Source organism: Caloenas nicobarica, chromosome 23 (genome assembly GCF_036013445.1).
Source record: "Caloenas nicobarica isolate bCalNic1 chromosome 23, bCalNic1.hap1, whole genome shotgun sequence".
In the NCBI taxonomy this organism is placed as follows: Eukaryota; Metazoa; Chordata; class Aves; order Columbiformes; family Columbidae; genus Caloenas; species Caloenas nicobarica.
The window spans coordinates 2,013,637-2,041,372 of record NC_088267.1 but is presented as its reverse complement, the minus strand read 5'-3'; the positions used below and the strand labels follow the sequence as shown (position 1 = coordinate 2,041,372).

Here is a 27,736-nt window from a genome sequence, read left to right as displayed (position 1 = left end):
CCGCAGAGGAGCCGAAGCGGGTCGAGACTCTGGGGTTGCTTTTTGCCCATCTCCTGAGTTCGCAGCGGTCCCCGCTCCGCGGCCGCCAGGTGACGGGCACAGGATCCCCTCGGGGAGCCCTTTCCCAAACTCCTCACCCCGACTTCTGTGTTTTGGCCGCGGGTGAAGGGATCCGGACGGTCGCACGCAGCGCCAGCCGCCAGCCCGGGTGCTCTGCAGCCGAGATGCAGAAAGCTTCAACTCATCTTGAGCTGCTGGAAAAGCTTTGAAAAATAATAATAATAATAAAAAAAATAAACCATGGCAACAAAACCAATGTAATGACTTCTGGGTTTTGTTGGCTTTTTTTTTTTTTTCCCCCTCTGTTCAGAAATGACGGAGGGAGATAAAAAAAAAAAAAGGCAAAACATGCAAAGTATCAGCAGGTCAAGGATTAAAATACAGTTATGGAAAGAAGCCGAGCAAATTTGATCTAGCCCAAAGCTCATGTCAAATGCACCTAACAAAACCAGGATGCTGAGTGCACAACTGCTGCATTATTTTTCTTTATGTACGATTTTTATATATATATATATATATATATATAAATTAAATACAAAAAGCTACCTTGGAATAATGTTAAGATCGTGACGAGGGCAAGCGGGGGGGAAAAGTGGCAGAAGGCAGGAAAGTCCAAACTGTCACTAGATTGGGCGGATGGTCTCCAGGGATGCTCGGGCCGGGCCTGGCTGAGCATCTCGATACTAAGCAGACGCTTAAAGCCTGAGTGGGATTTAGGCTGGTGCTTAAGAGCTGCACTGAAGGTTGAGCTGCGCTGAGCCGAGCTCCCAGGCTTGGGGCCAAACCGGGGGAGATGGGAAAAAGGGAAACTCGATCAAAGTGCTAATTAAGGTATAAATGGGTTCTGGACCTTGTTTTGGTCAGTGTCACAGCCTTAATGTTATTTCCATGATATCTTCTTTTGTACTTAATTCCCTTTACAAGAAAAGCAAAAAAAAAAAAAAGAAATCACAGAAGATTATTTAAAAAATTATATTATTTGCCCGTGAAACGGGAACAGTTCATAGCTCATCAAGTCTGGCAAGGAAATATGTTCTCATTCAGGATTTTATTTGATTTTTATTTTTTTTTTTATTTTTAATTTTTTTTAAAAAGTGTATTACGTACCCGATAAACTGGAACAGTTCTGAAAGAAGAAAGAACTGGTCCACTGGTTAAATATTTATATCTTTTTTTTTTTTTTTTTAATTAAAAAAAAAGAGGTTTGTACAGATTCCATAGACCAGAAAACCCTCTGAAGTAGTAAAGAGCCTGCTGTCTGCTAGGGCAAACACGTATCGAACATTTGTATTTTAAAAAGTATGTTAGCTTGACAGAGAGGAACGGCTCCATCGGGTCTCTCTGTATTTGGTATCATATCTATTGGCAGTAGAGGCCATTGCTCCGCTACGGATGGTCATATAGTTAAAGATTTGCTCTGGAAAAAATTACTGTGCATGCACAACAAGCTGATTGCAAACATTAACCACTCAGCATCATCACTTTTTTTCTTCCAAAACACCAAAAAAAAGAAAAAAAAGAAGAAGAAGAAAAAAAAGGGCCCGCCTGCACAATAAGGACGTTTGCCACGTTGTGTTTAAATAAATAAATAAACTTAAAATAAGGCGGGGAGCGGCGGGGGGGTCGCGGAGCAGCAGGCGCGCCAACGAGCGGAGCTGCGGGGAGCAGAACCAGGCGGAGGCCAGCGGGACAGACGGACGGAGCTCGTCTGCCACCGCAAAACGACGGAGGGGAAAAAACGGTTGCAAGGCCGAGTTTACTTGCACTGTGAAGCGAAGGGAGGGTGTTCACAGAGGGCTTCCAAACCCCAGAAAAGCGGGGCTGTCAGGCACAGGCAGGATTCGCTGGGGCGACGCGGGGGCATCACGGAGCGGGGAGCGGGATGGAAGGATTAAAGCGAGCAGGAGGCCGGCTCGTCCAGCGAGAGACACCATTCCCGGGTCTACATTCGATACATTCCCGTGTTCTTGCAGTGAAATCTTTGAAGAAGAACTTTTTTTTTTTTTTTTTTTTTTTTTTTTGTCCCTTTTTAGGAAAGTGCTTTGCTGGGTTCGGCAGGAGGGAGGATGCTCAAGTTTCGTTTTCTCTTTTCAGTAACGATTTCTCTCGCTGTGCACGAACCTCCCCCTACTCAAGGAAGTGCTAGTTTCATTTACAAGTTCAGGGTAAACACATTTTTCAATTGTAAAGCAGTCTCAACTCTTTAAAGCACAACCATAGGCAACCGGAGGGATGCAAGAAAAAAAACCAAAAAACAAGCACTTTGCAAGAATTAAATAAAGCATGTAATAAATACGAATCATAAACTTCTGTACACAGGAGCGAGGGTTTGGTTTGTGTTTTTTTTAATCATTTAATCAATATAAAAAAGTTTTTCTGTTTTGTTTTTGTTTTCAGTGCATCTTCTTCCTCTTAAAATGCTTAACCCTTTCCTTTCTGCATCTCTCAGGCCCATAAGAACGCACACCTAAATGGCAAAAAAGACAAGGTCTAACAAACCCCTTTCCAAAAAACTCTAAAAAAATATTCACAGCCTCAAACATTTTTGTACATTTCAAGCAACAAAAGGTATAGAAAAAGGCACAAGTAACTGCATACATGTGGAGATAATACCAGACTGGGACAAAGAAAACCAGGAATCTTCCATGGGTTTGGTCATTCACTAGAGTGCTTCGTATAGCGATGATTATACTAAAGGAAATAGTGTTGAAAATGTCTGCTGATTTTACATAGGAAGCCTAAAGGTGGAACGGATGGTGGAGGCTTAAGTACTTCCCGTGTTTTCATCCACCTTGTTTTGAGTTTGACCTAGATCCGCGTGCTCCAGGTGGGGGCTGCTCCTCCCGGGGGTGCCCCCGGAGAGGTTCCTCCTGCGGACGGACAAGGGCTGGGCGTGCGGGTGGCTGGACGGGGGCTCCGAGAGGCAGCCGGTGCTGCTGCTCCGGTCCGGCGCCTGGGAGGGGAGGTCTGAGATGAAAGTGCAGGACGATTCCAAAGAAGTGCTCGAGCTGCCAGATTGCTTCTTGCCCGTTTTTTTCGAGGGTTCTTCCCCGCTCGTCGAAGGCTTTGGAGAGTGCTCGTGGGTGGCGCTGGGGCTGCCCGGGGCTGCCTGCTCCGCGCGGCTGGACTCAGCGAACGTTTTTACCCTGTATTCCTCCTGGTCTGTCTTTTGCTGAAGCTCACTAGTCCTCATTTTCTCTTCTAAGTAACCGCTGCTCGTAAGCTCTGGGGACAGCGTGTATTTGGACACCTTTGCAACCGGGGAGACGGACGCCGACGATGGCTCCGGCGGGACCTGCGGTTCCTCGTCCCTCTCGGGAGCCCGGCTGAACTCCACGAAGCCGCCGCCACCAGAAGCAAAGTATCCGGCTTGCAGGGACACGACCGAACCGGGCACCAAGCTGGGGTGGGTGCTGGGCCTCGCCTGGACCATCTGGATGCCCCCGATGGGAATCATAGGGTACGGCGTCCTCGTGAGCTGCTGCGAGTGCAACGGGAGGTGGCTGAAGATGTTCTCCCCGCCTCGGCTGGGAGCGTGGAGATGGATTTCGTGAGGTGCCTGCAAGGGTCTGGAGCAGACGGGCTGTGTGACGCCAGGCGAGCGTGTTGGGCTTCGTGGTTCTATCTTCTGCACCAGAGAGGGAAAAGGAATAGCTGAATCAGTGCAATGTACAAGTTACAGCATTAGCATCATTAATGTTCATTATAAAGACTGGTTTTGTTATTATTTTATTCTAATTTGAAGGAGATCAATCAACCAAGGAAGACTTGGACCCCCAAACCTTGAAGGTAAGGAGCAAAACAACCCACAGCGTTTGCTGTCTGGGTACAAATATGCCCATGATCTGCTGGGGAAATATCCAGGGCTTTGGTTCAGGCTTGGATCATTATAAAATCATACAACAGTTTGGGTTGAAGGGACCTTCAAAAGTCACTCAGTGCCCCCCTGCCACGAGCAGGGACATCTGCACCAGCTCAGGTTGCTCAGAGCCCCGTCCAGCCTGGCCTGGGGTGTCTCCAGGGATGGTTCAGCCACCACCTCTCTGGCCAACCCGGGCCAGGCTCTCACCACCCTCATTGTAAAAAAAGTCTTGCTTATATCTAGTCTGAATCTCCCCTCTTTTAGCTCAAAACTATTACCCCTTGTCCTATCACCAGACTTGCCCTGGCAAAGGATGCCAGTGATTCCTGCCATCCATGTCGCTTTGGATCCCTTTCAGTACATGGGGTTTCTGACCACCCAAAATAACGTTGTTTATTTTACTGTACTTTCTTAAAGCAGGATTACATCCTCACAGCTGCTAATCGCAAGGATGTTTTGGACCAAGTGACAGCATTAACTCTCGTTCGACACAAAGCACACCCATCAGCGTGGTCCCCACCACCAGCCTCACGGTGTGGTCTGTAGAAATCACGGGTTAAGACCCTACGATTTTACCTTTTCCTCTTTCTCTCTTGGTGCTTCACATAGTTTCCTAATGTACATCATGGAGAGATATGTGGCTAAACAGAAATGGATTAATTAGTGATGAGCTTATAACTAAACCCCTAAACAGGACTCCCGAGAAGAGGAAGCAACAGAAACTGAAATCAACTTTCCATTAAGATGGGGTTAGCTACAAAATCCGAGGATTCACTGGAGGGTATACTCCTTTGCAGGATTATGGAGAATTGCCTGACCCAGCGAGCTGGATCTCTATGAAGAGGCGACAGAGGAAAGCAGCAAAAGAGAAAAGAAGAGAAAGCAGCAAGAGCTACTCAAGACAGTGTATCCTTGGTCAGCAGTTACAAGCCCAAACCCTTGCCAAATCTCACTTATCCACATGAAGTCCTGGCAAAATCACTACAGGGATGCCAGGAAACCCCCAAATAAATAATCTCAAGGGTGAAACAGCCACCAGAAGGAGAGACCACCTACTGCAAGGGCCAGTGGGAAGAGCCTGCTGGACAGACTAAGCTAAGCTGGGATCGCCTCCAAGTTTCTAAACAATGTATAGGGCACCAGTTTCGAGCACAGAGCTCCGTTTGGGATCTGATAAATCCACATTCTGTCTCTTGAAGCCTCATTAGGAATATGATTTTGCGATGAAAGCCCAGCTGTCCATCTCGCTGGTAAACGGAAACTCTCCTGTTCGGGTCTTTATTGTTGCTTTGGAGACACAAGAGCAAAGCGACAGTGGTGACTTTGGGTGCATAAAAAGAGCAGGAAAAGGGAACAAGAAGGTATGTGTGTGAGAGCTTAAGTTAAAAGGTATGAATGGGCAGGAGTATACAATATTATGTCCTACTGTGGACTATGGAGCTTAGAGGATTTGCTACAAATGGTGGCAGTGGGCAGTTTTCCTGACAGGGATGCTTTAGAGTCGAAGGATTGGGGTTTCCAAAGCCCTGACATTCACCACAAGAAGTTAATTGACAGGAAAGGGAAATAGCAACAAAGCAAGCCCAAGTTTGGACCTAAAACTAAGGATAGGCTCCGAGAAGCTAAGGCAAGCGTTCATAGTGGAAAGCAGAGGGAAGGCAGCACCAGGAGATGGCACGTTATCACAGACACGGAAGAAACGCACACTGGGCAACGTGGCTTTTCTGGAGAAGACCTGGGTCAGTATCTGCCGTGACAGGTTCTCCAGGGCTGTACAGAGGCCTCTCTCTTCCCCGTGCAGCCCCTAAGGGCTCCAGTCTCTCCTCACACCAGTTTCACAGCAGAGCCACTCCAGCAACCGAATTTCATGGTCATCAGCATAAATTACAGGCGAGCCAGGCACTTCAGTAGAAACGGGAAACGTTCCACCAAACCCGACGTCTAATTTGCCTGTAGTAGTGGGAGGAACGTGCAATTTTCCTTTACTCATAGGATTTGATACGTCCAGCAGAGAGATTAAATAAGTTTCTGGACCCAGCGGGTAACACCTCTCTGTGCTGAAGAGAGAAGCGAGATGAAATCAGAGATGTCCAAACAAACATTTCTCAGCAGTTAATCTAACAGAGTTGGCTGCGTACGCACGCAGCCCAGGAGTCGGCAATCGAGCGCAATGACCAGTTCAGATCTGGTTCAGGCCACTGACCAGTCCAAAAATGGTCACAGCTTCACCCCAGCTGGTGAAATCTCAGGAATGGGTATGAAATTCCCAGAAAAAAAAAAAAAGCCTCTTAGTGACAACTAGTCACTATTAAGCTGTCATCTTACTGCTTGCGTCAGCAGGAGGCTGGTTGGGTCAGGAGTGTAAATACTCTCTTGGAGAAAGGACAACTTGATTTCTCTTCAATTGAGATGATCAGGACTGAAACGGGCGCAAAAGCTATTGCTGTCCGCTGTCACTTTTCTCTGGGTTACCTGTGCCACCGGTCACAGTCAGAGTCACTGCGCACCTCTGCATTGCAACCTTCATTAAAAAACGTATCAGAGAACGTACTGCGGGGACTAGAAAGCAAGAGGGGCTTGAACTTACCAGCTTGGACTCATAGAGCTGTACGTTTTTGCCAAAGAACCTGTGAGGTAGAGGCATCGAAGATAATATCCCATGCTGGGCTTGATATGAGCTTTGAACTTTGTCATCTGCTGCGGATTTGCTAGTACCAGGCAAGTCCTCTTTCCCGGGGGACGGATACCTAGGTGACTCGGAACAGCCTGGGGACAGGACCTTCTTCAGCGACAAATATCTGACCGACGACATCTCTCTGCTCGGCGACGAGTGCCTCACAGGGGAGACTTCTCCTTCTGGTGGAAGGTATGTTCTCGGGGACAGCTCTGGTCGGGGGGAAAGATGCCGGCTGGGCGACAGCTCAAGTCTTGGTGACACACATCTCAGTGGAGACGCCTCCCTCCTGGGAGAGACGCGCTGGCAAGGAGACAGCCCTCTCCCTGGAGACAGGCACCGTAGAGAAGACAGTTCTCCGGTTGGTGAAAACCGTTTGGGTGAAGTTTCATTTTTGGTTAACAGGTGCTTTCTCGCGAGCATTGGTCTGCTGCTGCCACCGCCTCTGCCAGAGTCCTGACTCGGAGACCACCTTCTTCTTGGGGAGGTGTCTTTTGAGGTGGACAGGTCCATAGCTAAGGACATCTGGGGCCTTGTGACAGACTCTCTTTCAGCAGAAGCCAGTTGTTCGGTGGAGGTCAAAGCTGGTCTGTGGAGACTCAGGAAACTGTGGCACACGGCAATGTCACTGCTGTCTGCTGACCACCTCGTTTCCAGCCCTGAGGAGGAACCCTGCTGGTCTTCACCTGCTTTTTGGCTGCTGGAAACAGTTTCTTGGGCTAAGGATGACGCTATTTCGGTGCCTTCCTCTTGAGAAGATGGAGAGCCACCTGAAGAGTGCAGCGGGAGGGTGGCAGGTTTGCCTTCCGACAACTTTAAAGGTGGCTCATCTTGGCTCTCCTCTTCCTCCTCATCTTCCTCATCTTCATTGTCATCATCATCGTCAGATTCTTCTAGGTCTGAAAACTGATGTTCTTCAATTGGCTCAGATCCCTCCCGCCCCTCAGAGTCCTGGAATAGGTCTTCACTGGTTCCTGAAGGGATGGACAAACACAAAACAGAGAGGGTAAAACACGCGTACAGGGACTGGTTTTGTGCTAAATCCACTCAAAAGTTCCAAGAGGACAGGAGGAGGGAGGACCCAGCCATTTCCTAGATTTGATCATCTCGTGCTCTGAAGCCTTGCAGCCATTGCCCTTTGTGCCAGCTCCACTCCTGGTGATCCCAGTACATCCCAGTGAATCCCACTGGGACCTCCCACTCTACCCTAAATTGGGTTCCAGCCATCGCTCTGACAACACACGCAGCTTCTGCTCTAGACCTTCGCACACCCTGCCTGCCTTTCTCTAGAAATGCGAAAAAAGCTCTTAATAAATGAGAACAGCAGCACGATCACCCTTCGGTGGGCTTGTTGTAAATATTTGTTGCAATGGTGCCTACAAAATATCTACAGCTGCCGAAGTATGAGGAAGTTGCTGGGATGGCTGTTCCCGTCCTTCACGTTGGGCCTTTTTCTGCAGTTAAACATTAGCAAGACAGGACTTATATTAAAATTGAACAATAGAGTTGAAAGTACTTCTGTGGATTTTCCCTTATTTTGACAAATTGTGGCTATGATGCAAATGCTTGTTTGTAGCAGAGGCTTTTGCTGTCTGCCCATGGAAGGCCTTGCACAGGGATGCTTTGTTAATAAGAGCTTGTAAGCAGTGAGGAGTGTACAAAAAGCAAATTCTAAAGGATTTGCAATATATCTGCAGGTAAAAATACCACAACTCTCTTCTACTTTAAGGGCCAGCAGAGGCTTTCTGAGAGCAGCACCAAGCTCCCGAGCAGATCGCTGCCGGCTCACCTGCTGCTCGGGTGTGCACTGAGGAACATCTGCCCTTCCCGTGCCAGATGTGCACAACGGCGAGCTCAGCCTGGAGAGGTCCATCGGGAACAGCCACTGGATGTCACTGTAGCTCAACACAATTACACCGCCAGGCTTCCCTGCAAGTCCCCATAGCTCTGGATGGGCTAATAAAATACCAGTTTTTCCCATCTCTGTTTGTGCCAAGCACCAAGGCGACGGGTGCAGAGCGGCTGGGACACGCGTGGTCCCCAGCTTTGGAAGGGATGCTGCTTTGACACCTGCACCAAGCAGGGTGATTAATTGCGGCACTGCTGGCCTCTTTTCGCCATCAGTTCAGCCTAGGACACAGTTTCTCCTCCGATGAACACTGAAACGGTTTTCCATTCAGAGCTGCCATCTGTCAGCAGGACGAGCCGGAGGGGAAATGAGGCGGAGGGAGCGCTGAGGCTGGACCACACCTGCCTGCAGCAGCGGGGTGGCTTCCACCAGGGGACACGGCCACACAGTGAGAAGTCACTGTGATCTATGGATAAAAAAGTCTCATTTTGTTTACTTGGAATAACAGGGCCTTACTAGTAAATGCTCATGAAATATTTGGCATCACCAGTGAAATAAATAAGACGTATTTTACCAGGGCTGCTTATCCATCCAAGACTCAGCCTGAAATGCCCCTCATTTGCTCCCCACCCCATTTCAAAAGTACCTAGTCCATAAAGCGAGACCTACCGCAGCACTCACACAGCATCGAGTCCAAGTCAGCGGCTCTTCACCAAGAGGCTGACTTGCATTGTGAATTGTCTGTATAATTACAGTGTTTGCTGGACCCAGGATCCAGTGGCGGGTCTGCAAACTCCCAAAGGGACTGAATTCAGAACAAGTATTATTCCAAACGACCGATTTTCCCGGCTGTAGGGTGAACTGTGCATATTTCTTGCTTGGAAAAGGAATGTGTTTCACTACCAGAGCTAAGGGCTGGTCCCCACGTCTGGTTTTGTGGTTTGATATCTATGGGCTCGGGGATGCACAGGCAGCTACAGCCTCAGCCTGGCCCGGAGAGCCGTGTCCGGTGTGGTCTCTTTTTGGCTCCAGGCACCCAACGGACAGGACAGAGAGCAAGGTCAGAAACAGGGAGTGAGGGAAACGTGAAGCCAGCTCCGCGCCGGGGACGTGTTTGCATTTGCCGTGGAGGGAAACATGTCAGCGAGTGCCGGGACAGCCCGAGGGGAGTTTGCTTTGGCCTCGGGACAGGCTCTGCAGGCAGAGAGAGCTCAGACCCGAGCCCTGGCTCCTTGCACCGAAACGCATTTTGCTGAGCTAACGGGCAGAGAAAGGGCAAGTCAGGAGAAGGTAGAGGAGGAGGGAGAGCTGGGGGAAGGACGGGGAGAGGGAGCCAGGGAAACTGTGCCTTGTCGGCTTTGGCTGAGGGCTGCGTTTCATTACACGTGTGTTATTCTGAGGTTGTTCTACCAAACCGATGCAATCCCACCAAGCAAAACCAAGGCAGGAGTGAGGAATTAGACTCCGATCTCCTTTTATAGTAACACTCCTTACTTTCTCCTGCCCCTTAAATAGAAATAAAAACAATCAAGTGAAATATAACTCTTGTTTAAAATAATCCAGGGAGCTTTAGGCGCTGCTGCTCCCTCCCTGCCTGCCCCCCAAAGGAAAGCACAGCAATCTTCCCGTGCTGCCTTGTGTCACATGGAAAGAGTGATTTTATTTTTTTAAATTAAAACAGTCCTTGCTAGGGTCTGTTCTGAGCCTCTTTGCAAAGAGAGAAGACATTGTGGTTGCACAGGCTCTTCGCACCCCACTACTCTGAGAACACGGGATGCCTGATACAGCTGTGAGCTCTGATTTCTCATGCACCTTTCTGTTATTTTTACCTTATTTTCTCACCCATCCAAATAGCCCCCAACCACTATAGTAGAAAATATGATTTTCTGGCCATCTTCTTGGCTGCTTTATTTAGTATTGGCACCTATGAGCAATAGGTCTCCTTACTCATGAGGCAGAACATTTGAAATTTCAGCAGAAGTCCAGTGTTAGCTTTAACCAGATGAAAAAGAAGCTGGAAGAAAAGAAAGGAAACGTCCTCCGATACCATGCCTCCCCGTTTTCACCTTTCTGCATTCCTTCCTGGCAGACCGTCCCCTTTACACAAAAACAAACGGTCTTCATCAATGGGAGGAAATGGGGACTGTATGTTTTTCGTAATTCTAAAATTACACGGATTGCTTGCATAATGCAATAAGGTCCAGACAGCGCAACACATTCCAGCGAGCAGCCAACGGCAACAAGGGGAGAGGAGTCCCTTGTGCAAGCTAATGGGTTCGGGTCCTCTGCAGGCCAGGTAGGACCTTTCCTTGCTGGGCTTAGCAGGTGTCCAACCACCCTCTGGTCAGCCACAAGCAGTCACAGAATCACAGGATCATTTTGGCTGGAAAAGCCCCTCAAGATCATGGAGTCCAACCGTTCCCCCAGCCCTGGCACTGCCCCACGTCCTGAGAACCTTATCTCTGTCCAACCCTCCAGGGATGGTGACTCCAGCACTGCCCTGGGCAGCCTATTCCAGTGCCCCACAGCCCTGGTCAGGGACCAGTGACTTAATTATGGTCAAAAGAAAAAGTCCTCCAGGAGATGGTCTTGGCTTCTGCTTTCTCCCAGCCATCCTAGGGATGCAGTCAGACCTCTCTTGTGCTTTTGTTTAGTTCTACTCTTTCCATGAGGCCAAAGACTGAGACCAGCTCAGCCTCTTCACTTGCCAGGGCTCCCTTTGGGAAAGCAGAGCGGACCCACCAGCCTACAGCGTGGAGGGGCTTTCACACCACTATTAACCCCGTATGAGCCCAGGGATGAATGACAGAAGGAAATCACGAAAGAAAGCACTCCCTTGGACTGGTGAAGTGAGCCCTTGCAGTTCTGTCCTCAGAAGCCTGCAATTACGTGTAACATAAATAGGACTTCTGATTTGCAGGTTTTCAAAAGTGACACTCAATTAATATGATTCATTAGTTCTAATTGACTATAATGGAAAGGTTTAAAATAACAGTTGCTCTTTTCAGAGTCATGCAACCAACATATCAGGAGCCACTTTCCTTTTTCCCTATCTGGCTTTGATCTGCAGAAGCATCACCAACGGGTGGTGTAACAGCAGGGAGAGATTTTTGGAGACCATCAGCTAATCAATTCTTTTAAGTGAGTTCCCAGGCCGAAGGAGTTCTCAGCAACCCCGCCATGGGAGCAGCATCCCACTGTTTGCACCACGCCAGTGATTCTCCCTTGGGCAGCTACTGCAAAATCCCCGGCTAGGTTTTCTTTCGGCCATGCCCTCGTTTGGAAAGGCCATGGCCAAGTACAGCGTGTCTCTGCCCGACCGAAAGGTTGCTCTGAAGAGCTGGATAAAAGCCAAGAGTTCGGGCAGATTTAAGAGGAAGAAAGCCATCCCTTGAGGCAGAGCGGCACGTTATCAGCCAGGTCAGATGTCCTTAGCTTTGGTTAGATGGTTATTCTCGTGGCCTGGGACAGCCCTTTGTCCATCCCCTGTGCCTGTCAGGGAAGGCACCACGAAAGGGGACACGGGTGTGGGGCGATGCCATAGGGCCCTTTCTTCCTCCCACGTCCTCATCTCCTGACCACCCAGGTCAGAACCCAAGTCTGAAAGGGCTGCACTGGGGGATCACTGGATACCACGAAATACCAAGCAGCACCTTCTCACACCACCACTATTTATTATTGTGTATTATGCAGAGCGCTGGGGCAACCACAGGATGCTCCCTACCCCTCCGTTTACTCTTGCTGGCAGCCAAAATCCTCCTGACAAACACGCGGAAGCCCCAGCACAGACACACGGGCTCAGACTGACGCACCCCCCAGGATGGCCCCGTAACCCACCCCCTGCAAGCAGAAATCTCCCCTGGGGTGCTGGAAGGAGCTTGGGGTGAACAAAATCGCTCCACATCTTTGAAAGGATGATCTGCGGAGCACATCTCCTGCCTGAACGGACATCGCCCTCTCTTAGCAGCAACAGCAGGTTTATAAGGTGAAAGATTTTACCTTCTTCGGCTTCCAGATCCACCAGTGAAGATACCAACACGCCCATCTCCTGACATTTTTTGCTGTGGGCCTTTGACTTCATGTGTTTAGTCAGATTCCCTGAAAAGAAGCAGAAAACTTGTTTTGGTCAATATGGCTTTTTAATTTTTTTTTTTTTTTTTTTAATTTTGCAAGCTCTACAGTAACAAGTTGATCATTTGGCTCTGGCCTCTGACTCTCCCTAAACCACCGTCCATTGCGAACAGCCCGTGCCACAAGGCATCACCGTCCGTTCCTTCGCTGCTGCGCTGGGGTGGCACAGGAGGAGCTGACGGGGTCGTGAGACTTCTCGGGTGTTGTGGCAACAGTTGGGGAACACATTTGGGTTCATGGGGGAAAAAAAGCCCTGGATTGCCTTCAGCTGTGATGGTGCAGCAAAGAAAATCGGTAGGAAAGCAGGGAAGAGAAACACGTCTCAACTGAGCATCACCTCCCACCTCAGCCCAAGCGTTGGTTATTATTATCAAGGCGTGGGTTATTGCTCTGAGATGGTGTGATGGGGTCACTCGCGGGCACACCAGCCTCACAGGGCACCTCTCTAATGCTAACTCCCGAATTACAGGCAGGTTAATTAGACGGTTATTAGCCCTAATTGTGTCCAAGGGAAATGCTGAACAAAGGGGAACCTTTGTTGCGGGGGAAAAGGTAGGTAGGTAGAACCGGGAGAAAAATAAAGGATAGGAGAAATAAAGAAAAAATGTCCTGTTTTTCTCTTTCCCACACCTCTTTACGGGTTGAGCCGCTGATGAGAAGAAATCTGGGCTGTTTAACTTCCCAGCACAGCCCCGGAGCTGGCTGAGCACCCCAAATTCACCGCGGCAATACAATGTGCCGTCAGCCTTCCTGTTTGCTAAAACTCCAGAGCAGTGCTGAACACGAGGCTTGTTTTAATCACCCAAACAAAAAAAAAAAGAGGAGAAATGAATTCTCACACTTGATTATAACCTTCAGCTGGAGACCGAGGTCCTGAAGTACCAGGAATCCTGCAGCCCAGAGCGTCCCCTGGTCCCTGAGCTGGGGGGAGCACAGAGCGGCTCTACCAACCTCTCCTCCCGCTGCTCCGGATAGTGTAAATAAATAAGCAACTATTCATTGGAGCAGAGAATTACCCGTGACACCCTGACATCTCAAAAGAATGCCATAACCATCGAGCTACCAAGTTAGTTTCTCTTTAGCCCATGAATTATTTATTTAGCCCATTTTATACGAAATGGAATGGCTCCAACAGGAAAGACCAAGAGAGACAAAGGCTGACTATATATCCTTGTGTATCTGGCACCCATCTAGGATGTGGATTCAAAGGATATTTAATATTTTAAATGCAGCAAACCAGCTCCAATAAGAGATTTATTATTTTTAAGCTTCATGCCTAAAAACCCTTAGCCCCATGGTGAGGACACTCAGGTACGAGGATGAGGCCACCTTGGCTGAGATCCTTCCTCCAAATCACATCTCTCTTTCTCCACTTTGGACCAGGAGTTTTGTTGTGGACCCAAAGACACCCAGTCACACCAGATCATGCTCTGACGGACACCTCCGGTTCCAGTGAATCACTATTGTTTTAAAGTGAAAAACTGCTTCACCAAAAAATATCCAACGGGTCCAGATTATGGCCTCATGGAACTGGAATTTAATTCTGGACCTAACAGGCAAAAAGACAAAGTGACTCAGTCTGTTGAAATCAAACCCTGCTGCTGCTGCCTGTCCATCACGGCACAGCGCATCTCAGCTGGCAAAAAGGACCCGTCTTTGCTCAGTTACCACAGCAAAAGCCCTCACTGGATTCCCTCCAGCGGTGATGAACACAGAAAATCAGCCCAAGTCAATGCCTGGGGCGAGCAGGGGCTTTGGTCTGTGGCACCTCGGGGATTCCGCTGTGATCCCTGTGGTGGGAACGGTGGGGAGGGGAGGTCCCCCAGGCATTTCGGTGCTACCACATCCTCAAAACAAGCTCATAAATTGCCTGTGCTACACACATCTGGCTTTGACTAAACTGGGAGGGCGTAACATGAATTACTCGGGGGCGGCTGTTGGATGCGATGGTTTGGGCGAGACCGCAGCACTCAAGGGAAGGAGCCTGGTCCTCAGAGGTGTACAGTGGCCACCTTGGCCACTTCAGGGATCCCAAGGCTGGTTGTGCACGAGTCCTGCCCTTTTCCTCAGCCCTGGTGCTGTTCAGAGCGAACAGTCGCTCCCCTCGTGCTGCTGCAGGATCTGGGCAGAGCGGGCAGCCCAAGCAGCCGCTCCTGCAGCCGCTGCCCATCGCTTCACCGCGGCTCCGCTCAGACTCCGCTCCACCCCGAGCAACCGTTCGGGTTGACAAGCTCTGCCAGAAGCCATCAGTGTCACTGCCTTTTGTATTTTCTTTCACTGGAGGCAACGTCCTCGTGCCAGGCAATGCCGAGGCTTCTGCTCTTCCCTCCCCACCCAGGCTGCCCGCACCGGGGGAGCTGGAAGGCAAAGCCAAAACCCCCTCTGAGAACGACTTTATGTAAAATACCAAAGGACCAATTCATAGCAAGTGTAGCTTTCTTTCTCCTTCTGCTTCTTTCTACCCTGCTTTCCGTCTTCCTTCGTCCTCATTTGGTGAGACAAGGCCATACCCGCACACGCTGATGAACAAGATAAGCCCGCAAAGCTCTTGCTGCAAATCCCCTTGGTGCACGGTCTGTCCGTGCACAGCACCCTGTGTGCACAGCGAGAAGAAATCCCAGCAAAACAGGGATGCAGAAAACATCCCAACAAAATCGAGATGCAGAAGAAATCCCAACAAAATGGGGATGCAGAAGAAATTGCAACAAAATAGGGAAGCAGAAAAAAATCCAACAAAATAGGGATGCTGCTCTCCTTTCATGAAAGAGAGACTCAGCGGGCCGGATTCTCATCTGACCCGAGTTTGCATCATTTTTAAGGAAGTTAAAGGCTCAAGGCTTATTTACACCAGCTGAGTTATCATCTTGGGAGCAATCTGGAGGACAACGACATTTGTCTTACCAGAGCTCTTCTTACAGTTTGTGTTTTCAGACCCCTTAATTAATGCTGGCAGGATTAAATGCTAAAGTCCTTTGGCCAATTTCCAGTAAAATCAACGCCGCTTTGCCTAAGTAAAAAGCTGGACGTGAATCCTACAAGGAAGGACTCACAGCTACTTGTTGCCTTACAGAGTTCTGGCTCCAAATTAAGAAAAAAAAAAAAAGAAAAACCAACCCACATAGTGTTGCTTCCTTGGAAACAGTGGGAAAAAAACATATTGGAAGAAGGGACGGAGGAACTAGCAGGTGGGGAAGCAGGATTTAAATAGCAGACAGTTCTGAATCCTAAGCAGGTAAGTGGTCCTTACTAAGGACTGTTTACCAGATTCGAGATAAACTGGCTATATATAAATTCAGGAATCAGTGGAAATTGTGACCCCACCCCAACTATTGCTGCCCTGGAGAACACGCAGCACCAGCACAGCTCCCTCTTTACACCCGCTTGTAACTCTCTATTACCGGCCGCTTAAGCTCTTCTTATGTTGTGATGTCTTATTCTGGACTTCAAGCAGCTTAAATACTTCTGTTGTTTTGAGAAAGCTGAAACTCCAGTGTTCCAGAAGCACTCAAAGCAGCTTAATGGGGACTAGAAGCTATTTCCCATTTAAATTAAAAGAGGGAAATGGATTTTTCAGGATATCCGTTACCATATTTTAAAGGTGGTGGAGTTAAAACAAAAATTAGGGAGCAGAAACATAAAGATTCCCTGTCCATATTGGGCATGCACTATGCTTTCTATTTCTCCGATTTAACAACAAAAAAAACCTTCAACGAATGACCAACTGCATGATCTCAGTGTCCAAGGTGACACTGTCATACAAACATTCACAGCTTTCCAGGACTTAAGTATTTTTGTATTCCTCTTTTTGAAATAATTGTGCAAGAACAACAGCTACTCGGTCGCTGCCAGACTCCCATTGCTGGGACACACACAGAGAACCAGCAACAGGCCAACGTTCTTCATCCCAGATAAACCCTTGAAACGGGGTTTATGTGTGACTTGAATAATGCACAGGCCTTGGTTTAGGTCTCTGCATGGATATTGCATTCCCAAGTGAGGCTCTATGAGAAGGAAAGCCTTAATTTATATCATTTATTGGGCAAAAGATTTAAATTTTTAAAACTTGTGTTATTATCTTTCATACTTATTGACTTAAAGAGTAAAGAAGAGAATGTGAACATCAAGCCTGCCTGCCCCTATTGATACAGGCTATAAAATATTCACTGTCTTCTGGATCGAGCTTGCATTAGCCAAAACCGAATCTTCCAGAAAGGTACCCAGGACGGATTTGCAGATTTCAAAATATAGAGAATTAGCATATTTCCCATTGAGGCTTGTGCTGAGTCTTAATAGCTGCACTGTTCAAAAAAAAAAAAAAACAGCTAATATTTCACTTGAATTGTCAGTCTTTGACTTCGAGCCCTCATTCCTTTTTTTTTTCCTACCTTTCTCTGGTAAGTTAAAGAGCCCTTTTGCTCACAGCGTTTCACCTCTTGTCTGGACCACTGGGTCATTTTCCGATCCAAGCGACACGCCTCTCGCCACATTGCGGGAGGGAGCAAGGCAGCAAATTCCTGAGGATAATTCCGTTTGCGACACCCCCAGGAGCGGGAGGACCAAACCCTCCTCCCAGCAGCGGCTCCGCAGGGATGCTCGGACCCTTCTCCCTGTTCCCAGCTGCCCAGGACGGGCCCCGGCACACACAGGGTGCAGGGGCTTTTTGCAGATCCCCAGACCAACCTGCCCTGCTGTAAGAGCAGTTGATTCTTTCGGAGCTTTCCGCCAGTTGGACCTGCTCCCGAGTTTCCAGAGCGGGCTTAGCGGAGCGCTGAGTCTGCTTGAGCACTGATAATAATAAACTGTGCAGCCATAACCTTGCCTTTAAGGGCTGAGGGGGTAATGCATTTAATATATTAACATGTTCAATAGCCTCAGCGCCTGTCATGTGCTGATTTAAGGAAGCGCAAACTAATTTATTAAAGGAAGACTACGGCTGAGGACGCGGAGAAGTCTGGTGTCTGGAAACTGTGAGTGGACTAGACTATCAAATGGCTATCTTGAGCCAACAGGCACTGATGTCCTTTACACAAGCACCTTTTAAATTAATATGAAGCTCCCTGTCCCTTCTGACCTCTGAGCAAAGGCAGCAGCAGGGACGCAGTGCGCTGCTCCATACGATTTATCCAGAAATCTTAAGAAATCTTCAGCAATCAAGACGTGAGAGTCTGAACGAGAGCAGAAAAGAGCTCTGGAAAAAGAGAACATCTGCACAGGAGGGGAATGAATGCACCAACGCAGACCCACATCCCCACGTCACCCGAGGAGTGAAGAACGGGGCTGGGGACGAGTGGCAAGGGAAGGTTCCTGTGACCCTCCGGGAACGTGGTCAAGGGAAAAACTCCCCCTGACCTTCCTGAAAGGGAAAATTGTTCCACTGCAACTTTTTCTCCATTTCCTTCCTGGTAAGAAAACAATGAAGAAGCTGCTTAACTTGTTTTAAACAACCTCTTGGAGGCCGCGGTAACAAACCTCTTAGGAGAGCGGTGCTGCAGTGGAGGTGCAGACAACTCATTAAAGAGGCACATTTAGATCTGGTCCAGAAATGTAAAATCAAATAAATCTTTACAAACTGAATTTCCAAGGCTGCTGTTTCCATCAGCTAAGCGAGCACACAAAAATCTCATGGATTTGCTTTAAAATAATAATAAAAAAATTCTCCCTGCAGTTCTATAACCCAAAGGAAGAGTTTCGCTTACAGCGACAGAAATGCACAAAAAGCAGAAACCCAGCATAATTAGTAAAAAGGGGAAAATATTTAAAGCTCTTTCTTTTGCAAAAGTTTTCCCAGCTCTTGGAACAGAGACATGGATTTTGGGGGGCAGGGGAGGGAGGTACGTTGCAACCAGATAAAGATCCTCATTAAAAATAATAATAAAAAAGCGTTTAACTGCTTCCAGCCTATTTGAGAGTTTAGAGCATTAGATCATGCTGGAGTGATCTACCACAGCCAAAATGAAGACAGCTCCACAGATATCCCCCTTGAGCATACGCTGAAGGCTAAAATTAACTTTGGAAAGCTGATTTCTAGAAGAGCTTCAACTCAGCTTATAGTTTTTGCAAGTGCAGTCCGGCAGTGAGAGCTCCAGCTTCTCCATCCTGCAATGAACTGGGGTTGAAAATCACACACCAGGAAGGAGGATCCTAATGAATCAGGGCACAACCAAACTGATTCTGGATGTCTGCAAAACGAGCCGTGAAACCTCCAGTTCTGCAAACCTCCCGGACCTCTGGTTCTCACTCCATCACCAACAGCAACGATTCTGTAACTGGGCTTTAATTGATGATTTTATCAGCATCCAAGGCTGATTTTTTTCTCACTCTCCAGTAATTCTTCCAAAGGTCCTCGTGTCTCCATCAGCAAAGCAAACAGTTTTTACTCAAGTGCTGCAAAGCAGAACATTAGGATGCCCACCGGACGGAGCCGGGCTCTGACCGGCACCCCCTCGCAGCACCGACCCATTTTCATGCAAATCCGAGTTACCACCATGCAAATATTTGTCCTGAAATCGCTGATCCGACGAAGTTCTGACCCCTCATGCATCTATAGGCAAACGGATAGCTTTGCATTCAAATCCCCACACATTTTTCTTTATTTTTTGAAGGAAGAGTTTCCATGCGACCATCCTCATGCAATTTCCCTGCAAAGCTAAAGAAGTCCCTCGGAGGCAAGCGTCTATCTGCAATGTGCAATGGCACAGTCCGCGCTGACAGCTCGTGTGCTTCAAGAGAGCAGAGATGAAGAGCAAAGCAGCTAGAGATGGTGAAAAGGACGGTTTGATCGCAGCATCCCGAATAAAAGCCTAACAGAAGCATGGTGGAAAGCAAGGCGGGGTGACGGAAGAGGCTGAATGGATTCATCTCTCAAAGGAAAACCTCGGAACAAAGTAACAAAAGCAAAAGGGAAGGAGAAAGAAAATGAATCAGAAATAGCTCCAGGCTGGAAGGGAGTGAAAGAACCGCTGCTCAGATCTGCTGCACGTGTCTGATGAGAATTTGGCCTCAAATTCGGTATCACTTCCCCATGCTCCCCTATGCCCAGTGATTACCGAGACGCTGTTTCCCAGAAATCGCCCGCCGGCTTTACCAAGAACACCATCGGCTCCGGGCACTGCCCGCCCCGAATCGCCCCGGCCGGGCCACTGCTCTGGCACAGCCGTGTCCTCCACCCGCGTCGTGCTCCACGCAGCACCCGCTGCCTCCTCCCCACACCCTTTTTTGGGGCTGATGCTCTTCATGAGTAATTAACTCTCCCGGCTGTGCCGTCTTCCAAGAGCTGCAATGACGGAGCTCCAGACGACGAACATTTTACATGTTTATGTCAAACTATAATCAAGAAACTGAACTCGACATCTTGATTGCAAAACTTGCTGCAACCAAAGACGCAGGGGAGAGTTGTCAAACCACAGTTCCAGCGTCTTACGAGAAGTTTAAAGGACCTGGGCACCTCTGGCACTTTTGAAAACTTCACCCGCAGTCTCTTGGAGGAGACTATTTTGCATGTGGTTTTGCGTGTTCCTGATGGAGTCCACCCGCACGCTCCCTGAGGCAATGATGAAGGTCGCTTGCAAAGAATATCTGGTGGTAGTGAGGCTGTGGATCATTAATGACTACATGTCCTGGAATGGAGATCCTTAGAGAAAAAAGCCTATTGATATGATACAGAAAATGTCGAAGCTACATGCAACTGCGCAGGATGAAAATGTGCAGCGCGAACAGATCGTGAGAGCACTCGCGTAAAAAGCCACTCAAAGACCGGCTCCGGTGCTCGGTCAGGGATGTTTGCCCATACCCAGGAGCTCCTGCTCTCGCTCCGGGGTGGTTTGGTTGGTAAATCCCTGCCAGCGAAGCTGTATTTCAGGATTATTCCCTTTAAGAAGCACAAACAGGATGGCGCAGATGCAGCCAGCGCTCTCCACCGAGCCTGAACGCAGGGCTGCTCCTCTGCTGGAAACCTCAGCCCATTTAAACTCCCTCATCCCCCTCCCTCCAACTCCTGGGGTTTTCCAGACCCTGGGAAGACCTTCCCTTCCCCTTCGCCAGTGCCCCAAGGAGGCTTGTCAGTCAATATACTAAGCAGAGGAGCCAGGAGCTGACTGTCTCTTACCTTTGGTTTTAAAAGCAAAGTTACAGTACTTGCAGACATATGGCCTGACGTCTGTGTGCGTGCGAATGTGTTTCTTCAGCATGCTGGGTTTCTTGCAGCGAATTCCACACTCCTCACATACATACTTCCCTCTTCCACGGCCTCGCACATACACATACTCTTCGTTTGATTTGTACCTATGAGCAACAGGTGTCATGATAAAAAAAAAAAAAAAAAAGAAGATTCCCACCTCAAAAGTAGAGTCACAACTTTCCTGGATTAATTCAGCATGTTATTGACACCACTGGTCTCATTTACCATTTGCTAGGTCTGGGTAATTAGGCTAAATTCAAACTATCTTCAAAAGCTTTTGCCCAGATGCCTACTTCTTCTTCTGGAGTATTTTCTTATGTCCTACGTCTGCTTCTCTATACAGACAAATAGCCCAAAGTCTGAAATCAAGCCACAGAGCCACCCAAATGTCCTGATTTTCCCCATCCTCAAACACAAACCGAGGCACTCGTAATAGTCTGAATATTTCACGGTCCAGCCTGGCTGCCTGAATCATCTCTCCCAGTCTATGCTGTGCTTCAAAATATGCCCCGTGTGTCACTGTACGATGCACAGTACTGAGAAAATCCATCCTAGCTCAACCTCTTGTGGTACAAAACCTTTCTCACCCATGGAGACACCAGTAAAAGCCACCTAGAAGGCTGCGATGCCACAATGCAAGTTGTGGTCCCTGCCAGAATGAGACACCCAGAATGGACACAAAGAGAAGAAAACATCGGTTTTTAAAACATATTGTGCTAACGCTGAATGTAAACACCACAGTCTCCAGGCTCTTTTCTCTTTGGCACAACATCATGACGTAGATTTACCCAAGAGAATGAGACTGGTCATCCTTCCTTCGCATTGTATATTCATGACATTTAGACTGTAATTTCCTGCACTTGCAGCACAAGAAGAATAAGGTAACACAAAATAGGTCCCTCCAGATTTTTAAGAGGCTAAATTTTGGAAGCATGGTACTTCTTGCAACCCATTTTTTTCTATTCTGTATGAATTAAGTCTGGTCTTCAGAAATCCCCAAACATCCACTTTTGAAAATCGGGCCTTCTAAAGCATCTTAATAGGGGATGCAAAGACACACACCACCACGAGTCACCTTTTAGTAACTTCCTGGTAAAGCATATTCCAAACCAGAATGGTGAGAAAACAGCAGCCAGACTGAAGAGAAACTGAACAGAAACAGCAGCACTGTTCCAGTACAGGATTCCAGTACTTAAATGAGTAAAGGTATAGTAAATCCTAAAATATACACATATATATATATATATAAAATGAACAAAAAAATCATTGCAGATCTCCTATGCCGGTTTCAGACCCAGACTAGAGAAAAGAGAGGAAAGACGGGCGTCCAGACAGCCCCAATCCGGCGTGAAATACGGGGGCAGCACCAGCAGAACGGGGTCTTGGTGCCCCCCAGCTACACGGGGGGCACGGCTCGCGTTCGTGTCTCTCGGCGTCAGCAGGAGCTCTCCAGGCCACAACCAGGCTCAGCCGGTAGCCCAGATATCCCCAAGCATTTTGCCTTCTGTAACTGAAACCACGGCAATGCCATCTACCCCCACCCCTTTCCCCCCTCAAAAAAAACCCCAAAACCAAACCCCAAAACACAGACAAACAAACAAACAAACAAACCCCACGAAAACCCCTTCATCACCAAGTTCTCATTATTTGAGCGGAGCTGGTGGCTGAAGAGCACACAGGGAGCGCCGCATCCACCCCCCGATGTCCGCAACGTCCCACTAGCTCCATTTAACTGTACAGATACCAGGGTACACATCATTAATTGTTAGGGATGGCCAACGTCCCTTCTTCATTCAGCGACAACACTAATGCAGCAAAAAGAGCAAAGGGAATCCAGGAATCCTGATTTCTCCTCTTCTGTTCACATCTGTATTTGAGGCTTCCTTCTGCACCTCCTTTCCTTCTCTCATTACGCTGGTAATCACCTTGCCATTTAGAAAATGAAATTACTCCTTTATCAGCCTTGTACTTGCACCACCCGTAATTACGCTCTCGCATGGAAATCTCTAAGCAGGTTCTTTGTGTCCAGCGGTCCCTCCGTCAGCCTCATTAAAGCTATCGGGGCTGGCTTTTCCCGGATAAAGGGGGACACGTGATTTAATCTGAAATTAGACATTGCAGCTTCTCCAACACTCGGTGACTGAGCCGTCCTACAACACAAGTATTTTTCTATAGCTCCCCGAGCCCCTGTGTAAAACACCCAGGGAGAGGGAGAAACAGAAAAAGAACGGTAACCTGAAGAAATACCAAACCAAACATGAAAAAGAAAGCAAGGGAGGTGATGCTGCCATAACACAGAGAATGCTGCTGCAAATGCCATCTGTCTATTGACGGCTATAATATGTTCATGGAGATAATTACTTCGATGCGACGCTGGTTTCTCTGTGGCTCTAATATGCTCATATGATTTGCATCAGAAAGACAAATCAATGACAGCTCACTTCATGCGAAGATTCACCCCGGACACGGGATCTTCCTGCTCCGTACCGTTTGTTGTAACCAGATCCCTCTCATATCCACAGTTGGAGTTTGCGTCAGCAAATCTGGGCTCGTTGTGGAATTCATAATCCTGCAGTTAGCAACTTACACCTCCCGCAGCGTCACAGCTCCAGCTAATACTGAGATGATTTGAAACCCAGGAGGTTAACTGGCCATTACGAGCTCGCAGACTAATTTAGGAAATAGTTCTTTCACACAGACACACAAAAAGATAAAATTCAGTTACTCGATGCATTTTTGAAAGGTTATTTGCTGTGTTCTGCTAATAAATGCACAATTGTTGAATTTTGTGCAACCACTACGAGCATTTCGGAGCAAGAGGAACTGGCACAGCTACCGCAGGCAGTACCAGAGTCAGAGACGTGATGCGCCCAAACCAGAGCATCACAAGGAACCCAACAACGGGAACACATCCGTCTGGAGAAAGCTTTGTCTCAGCTCTTAAACATAGTCAAAACTTAAAACCATGATGCATTTATTCCTTTGCAGGCTTTAAGAGGCTTAGATTTAATATTTGCTCTTACAAATATCTAACTATCCTTTTGAGCCAGACACTTCTTTTCTTTTCTCAGTGCTGGGAGCCACATCCAAGATCTTCACGTGGCTGAAAACCTTGCGGAGCTGAGGGGGAAGGACGGTTGGTGGCTCACGGGTTTCTGGGGGACTCATTGCTTCCCTTGGGCCGAGTCACCCCTTCTCTCCTGCTTTCTGCAGCCACAGGAATTTACCTTCCCTGCAAAGTCTTCGCTGACGCAACCTTGCTGGTCGCAGCCTCAGCACAGCAGCTGCACTCGGATTATTCGCAATTTGTAGGCAGCCTGATTTTCTGAATTTCCAGAAGTTGTAAGCTTGATAATGTATTATGGTAAAGAACACCCTTGGTTAATTTTGCAGCGACTGAACAAGCATTTCCTTGTCTGGTTTGGACATTTGTTAAACTCACTTGTTTGCTTTTTGGATTTCTGGTACGCAGCAACAGGAGTCAGAATCTGATCTCTTTCCTGAGCTGCTGCATTCGGTTCACAGTCAAGTGAATCGAGTAGCTCCAGTTGCTGCCTTGGGTGTCACTCCGCTGGTTTTATTGCTGGCACATCTTACCTGTCACCAGGCTGCCCACTCATCTGGCCTGGCTACATCCTCCGCAAGTTCCTGACAGTCTGCCCTGGTACTAACTGATCTAATTTACCTTTTATGCCACCTGCAATATTTGCCAGATCACTGTCAAATGCGTAACTATTATAATGCCGCTAATTACTACTAAGTTTATCGCCACTTCTCCCATGGTGATGCCCGTAACACCCACTCTAAATCTGCATGTGCACAAGTCCTTATCCTTACCCGTTTTATACCCCAGGGACACACGGGGTGGGAGACCCTCCAAGACTTCAGCAAGAGACTCTAAAGGCAATTTCAGGAATAAATGCATCCCGCTCACTTATTCTCTGTGGGAATCTGAGTATAGATAGGAGGAGGAGGAATTCTCTGGCACTGCAAAAAAAACCCAAACCACGGCTCAGGCCTAAGTTACCATTTCTGCTTTTTATAATATTCCTGGTGGGTCCTCATAGCTCAGATTTTACCTAAGGCAATTTTCCACATTTCTCTGAATGGGAAACAATAAAGTGGGTGTATCCCCACAGCGAGCTCCCTGTGATCACAGCGCTGTCAGCACGACCTTGGTGGCACTGGGGCCGCGTGGGACATGCCAGCGATGCCGACACCGTGGGTGGCCAAAGCACATCGGTGACCCCCCAGCCCTCCCACAAGAAACGAAAGGCTGGCAGAGCCTGTACGGCATTGAAAAAAAGCCACGGGAGTTGCTTCCTATGGCACTGCCCTGCGACAAGGCAGCCAGACCACCGGGACGCGGGGAGGTCGGTGCAGAAACGCCGAGTCGAAGCAAATTTGTCTTGACGCAATCACATCTGGGACGCTGCATCCAGGTGTTTGCGCTGCCAAATTTGAAGGATGCCAGCAAACGAGAAAAAAAAACGGGAGGGGAAAGTCCTCTCCGGTGAAGGGAATGCATGCAAAGATGAATTAGGGAGGAAAGCATACCAAAAGTGAGTAATTCAAACATCCTACTGAACAATAGACAGTAAAAGGTCCATGGACAGGCTAATGATCTGCAAAGATGCACATGATAGTGAGGATGCAGAGACATATACTATTTACAGTTATCCTAAGAACTACAGAGTGGAACCAAGAAATAGTAAAATTTAAGCTAAATACGAAAAAAGCTGGGCGGTGTCTTCAAGCTGGTTTACCCTGCACAAAACCACGGCGTGGATTTAAACAGCACAACACCCCCGCACGTGCAGCCTTCAGAGCGCCTTTCGCTGGATACGGCTCCTGGCTGTGAATTCCCCGAAGAGCCGACAAAGACTGTTGACACCCCTGTACGACACACGGAGCGGTGTCCGGAGGCGGACAAACAGCCAGGGTGAAAGCAATACAGAAAATATGCACAAACGACCCCCATCCACACAAGAAGCTTTTACAAGCATAAAAACACGGGCCAGAGAATGAGTTTTAAAGGCGTTTCTCCATCAGCAAAAGCAAATCCTTTTGCCAGTAGAGTCTATTTTGATTGAAGAAGTGTTGCGGGCTACAAGAGGATCTGCGACTACATGAGTCTTACATTACTTCTCCGAATGTTATGCTTGAGCGAAGGCTTGATTCAACTTCAGGTTGTGGCACCAAGGCCTCTTCTAGTCTATCAGAAGTAAAATTACAGTTATACTCATTATGGCTCTATCTGCTGTTACACAACTCACGCTCTCTACGCTTTAATCATTTAATTGTCATTGCAAGCTGCTAAAAAAGCACATGCATTTCAGGAAAATAAAAATCGATGTAACTAGTACTACGCTGCTTTATGCAAGCTGAAAACGCTGCAATTAGAGATGAAACCAGACTGAAAAAACATTCGCTGCAAGGTGCGTTTCGGTGCAATGTGCCTGGTGATCAGCTTTAGCCACCTTGGCATGAAGAAATGTGGAATTACATTGAATGTGTGCACAGGCTAATTAGTCCCTTCTGGGCTTCGCTTCCACTAAAGCCAATCGCAAAAGCAAAGTAATGCAAAAACTTCCACAGACTCTCACTTCTTGTTTGACGACTGGGCTACGTGGCCCTCATCCACGCGAAAGTCAGCTGCTGCCATCCACACAGCTCGTCTCGCCAGTGGCGTCAACAGGAAAGAAAAAAGAAAGTCATCAGCTGCTGCAGTATTTAATAACCACAGGGACACGACGGCGGCATCACAAACCATCACGTCTGCCCTCCACCTCTGCGCACCCATTTCCGAATAATTCCCTATATGTTGTTAGAATAAATTAATGCCGCGTGACTGCTAACGCGGGGCCAGGGTTTTCTTCCCAGCACCAGGCAGACAGGTCGGGTCACGATGTAAAAGTCCGCACAGGTACGGACGCTGTTCCCAGGGCGCTGCTCCAACACCGCCTTCCCCTTTGGAAGATCAAATAAAACCAGAATAAAATACCAGATTAAAAAAAAAAAAAACACAAACAACACACACACAAAAAAACCCCAAACCACCACAAACTCGTACAGCTGATTCATAAAATATTCATGGAGAAAGTCTAGCATGGAAATCCCCACAGATGACCTGTCTCCATCCCATTTTTTTCCTCCTCCGCCCCCATCAGAATTGATTAAACGATTTCCAGAGAATCTGACATTAATGACTCCATCTGACTCCAAGCGACTCTCGCCTGACACAGACACTTCTTGTTCTCAAAACAGCTCTTTCTGCAACTATTTTTCGAAGTGCTGTGACTGGTTCTGGATGCCATCGCTGTTTTAATTAGAGGCTGCCTTCTTGTCCTTCTGTTGCTCATCATGTCACGGAGGAAGGGCCGGGTTTAATGGCCTTAAGCCAGCGCTTTATTCTCAGTACTAAACGCACTCCCTGCGGTACCTGGATTTTTGGGAGGCACATTGGGGTCTGGAACACTTGTTAGTCCTAAAGAGATCATCAAATTATGGAAGAATTTGTTTTGCATTGCGGTCAGTTACAACTGAAGGATTATTTCAAACCAGGCTGAGGATGCTGAATGGATATATCTAACCAAATAAATATACATAAACACATTCTGCCCACTATTCCCATTGCATGGTCATTAGCGCCAGGACCTCTCCCCCCTCTCTGTTTTGATGCTGTTACCAATATATTCCAGAGTTTACCTTAACACAGTTACAAGAAATTATCGTTGTGAGGATTTGGCTTCCGAGATGCATAAACACAAATGTATTTGATGGCGTATTTCCGTGTGCCTGTGTAAAGAAATACCCGTTTTTGACAAAAACAGGCTTTTAGGGTACATGTGACACCTTGTTGTTCAGGTTGGATATTATTGTATCTGCAGTGACCTCCTACATCTCCATTGCCCCCGCTCAGATGGGCTTTGCGAGCACCACAGGAGGAAGCCAGAAGAACAACAGGAATGGTGAAACAAAAGA

The 27,736-nt window shown here is 47.9% G+C and overlaps 1 protein-coding gene across 7 annotated transcripts in view; it reads right to left on the bottom strand.

Annotated features, from left to right (window-relative positions):
• Positions 1 to 376: 376 nt before the first annotated feature.
• Positions 377 to 27,736, bottom strand: part of HIVEP3 (HIVEP zinc finger 3) — a 171,900-nt gene continuing 144,540 nt past the window's right edge. For 5 of the 7 annotated variants that reach the window (XM_065650327.1, XM_065650328.1, XM_065650325.1 and 2 more), the window contains 4 exons: positions 20,681 to 20,856; positions 12,445 to 12,543; positions 6,510 to 7,570; positions 377 to 3,688 (listed from right to left, as the gene is read on the bottom strand). In XM_065650327.1, coding sequence (XP_065506399.1) covers positions 2,825 to 3,688; positions 6,510 to 7,570; positions 12,445 to 12,543; positions 20,681 to 20,856 — 2,200 coding nt within the window. In that variant the 3' untranslated portion in view covers positions 377 to 2,824. Of the gene's footprint in view, positions 3,689 to 4,498; positions 4,564 to 5,611; positions 5,980 to 6,509; positions 7,571 to 12,444; positions 12,544 to 20,680; positions 20,857 to 27,736 lie in introns of those variants that run through there. The other 2 variants (XM_065650332.1, XM_065650331.1) reach the window with 2 other exon arrangements.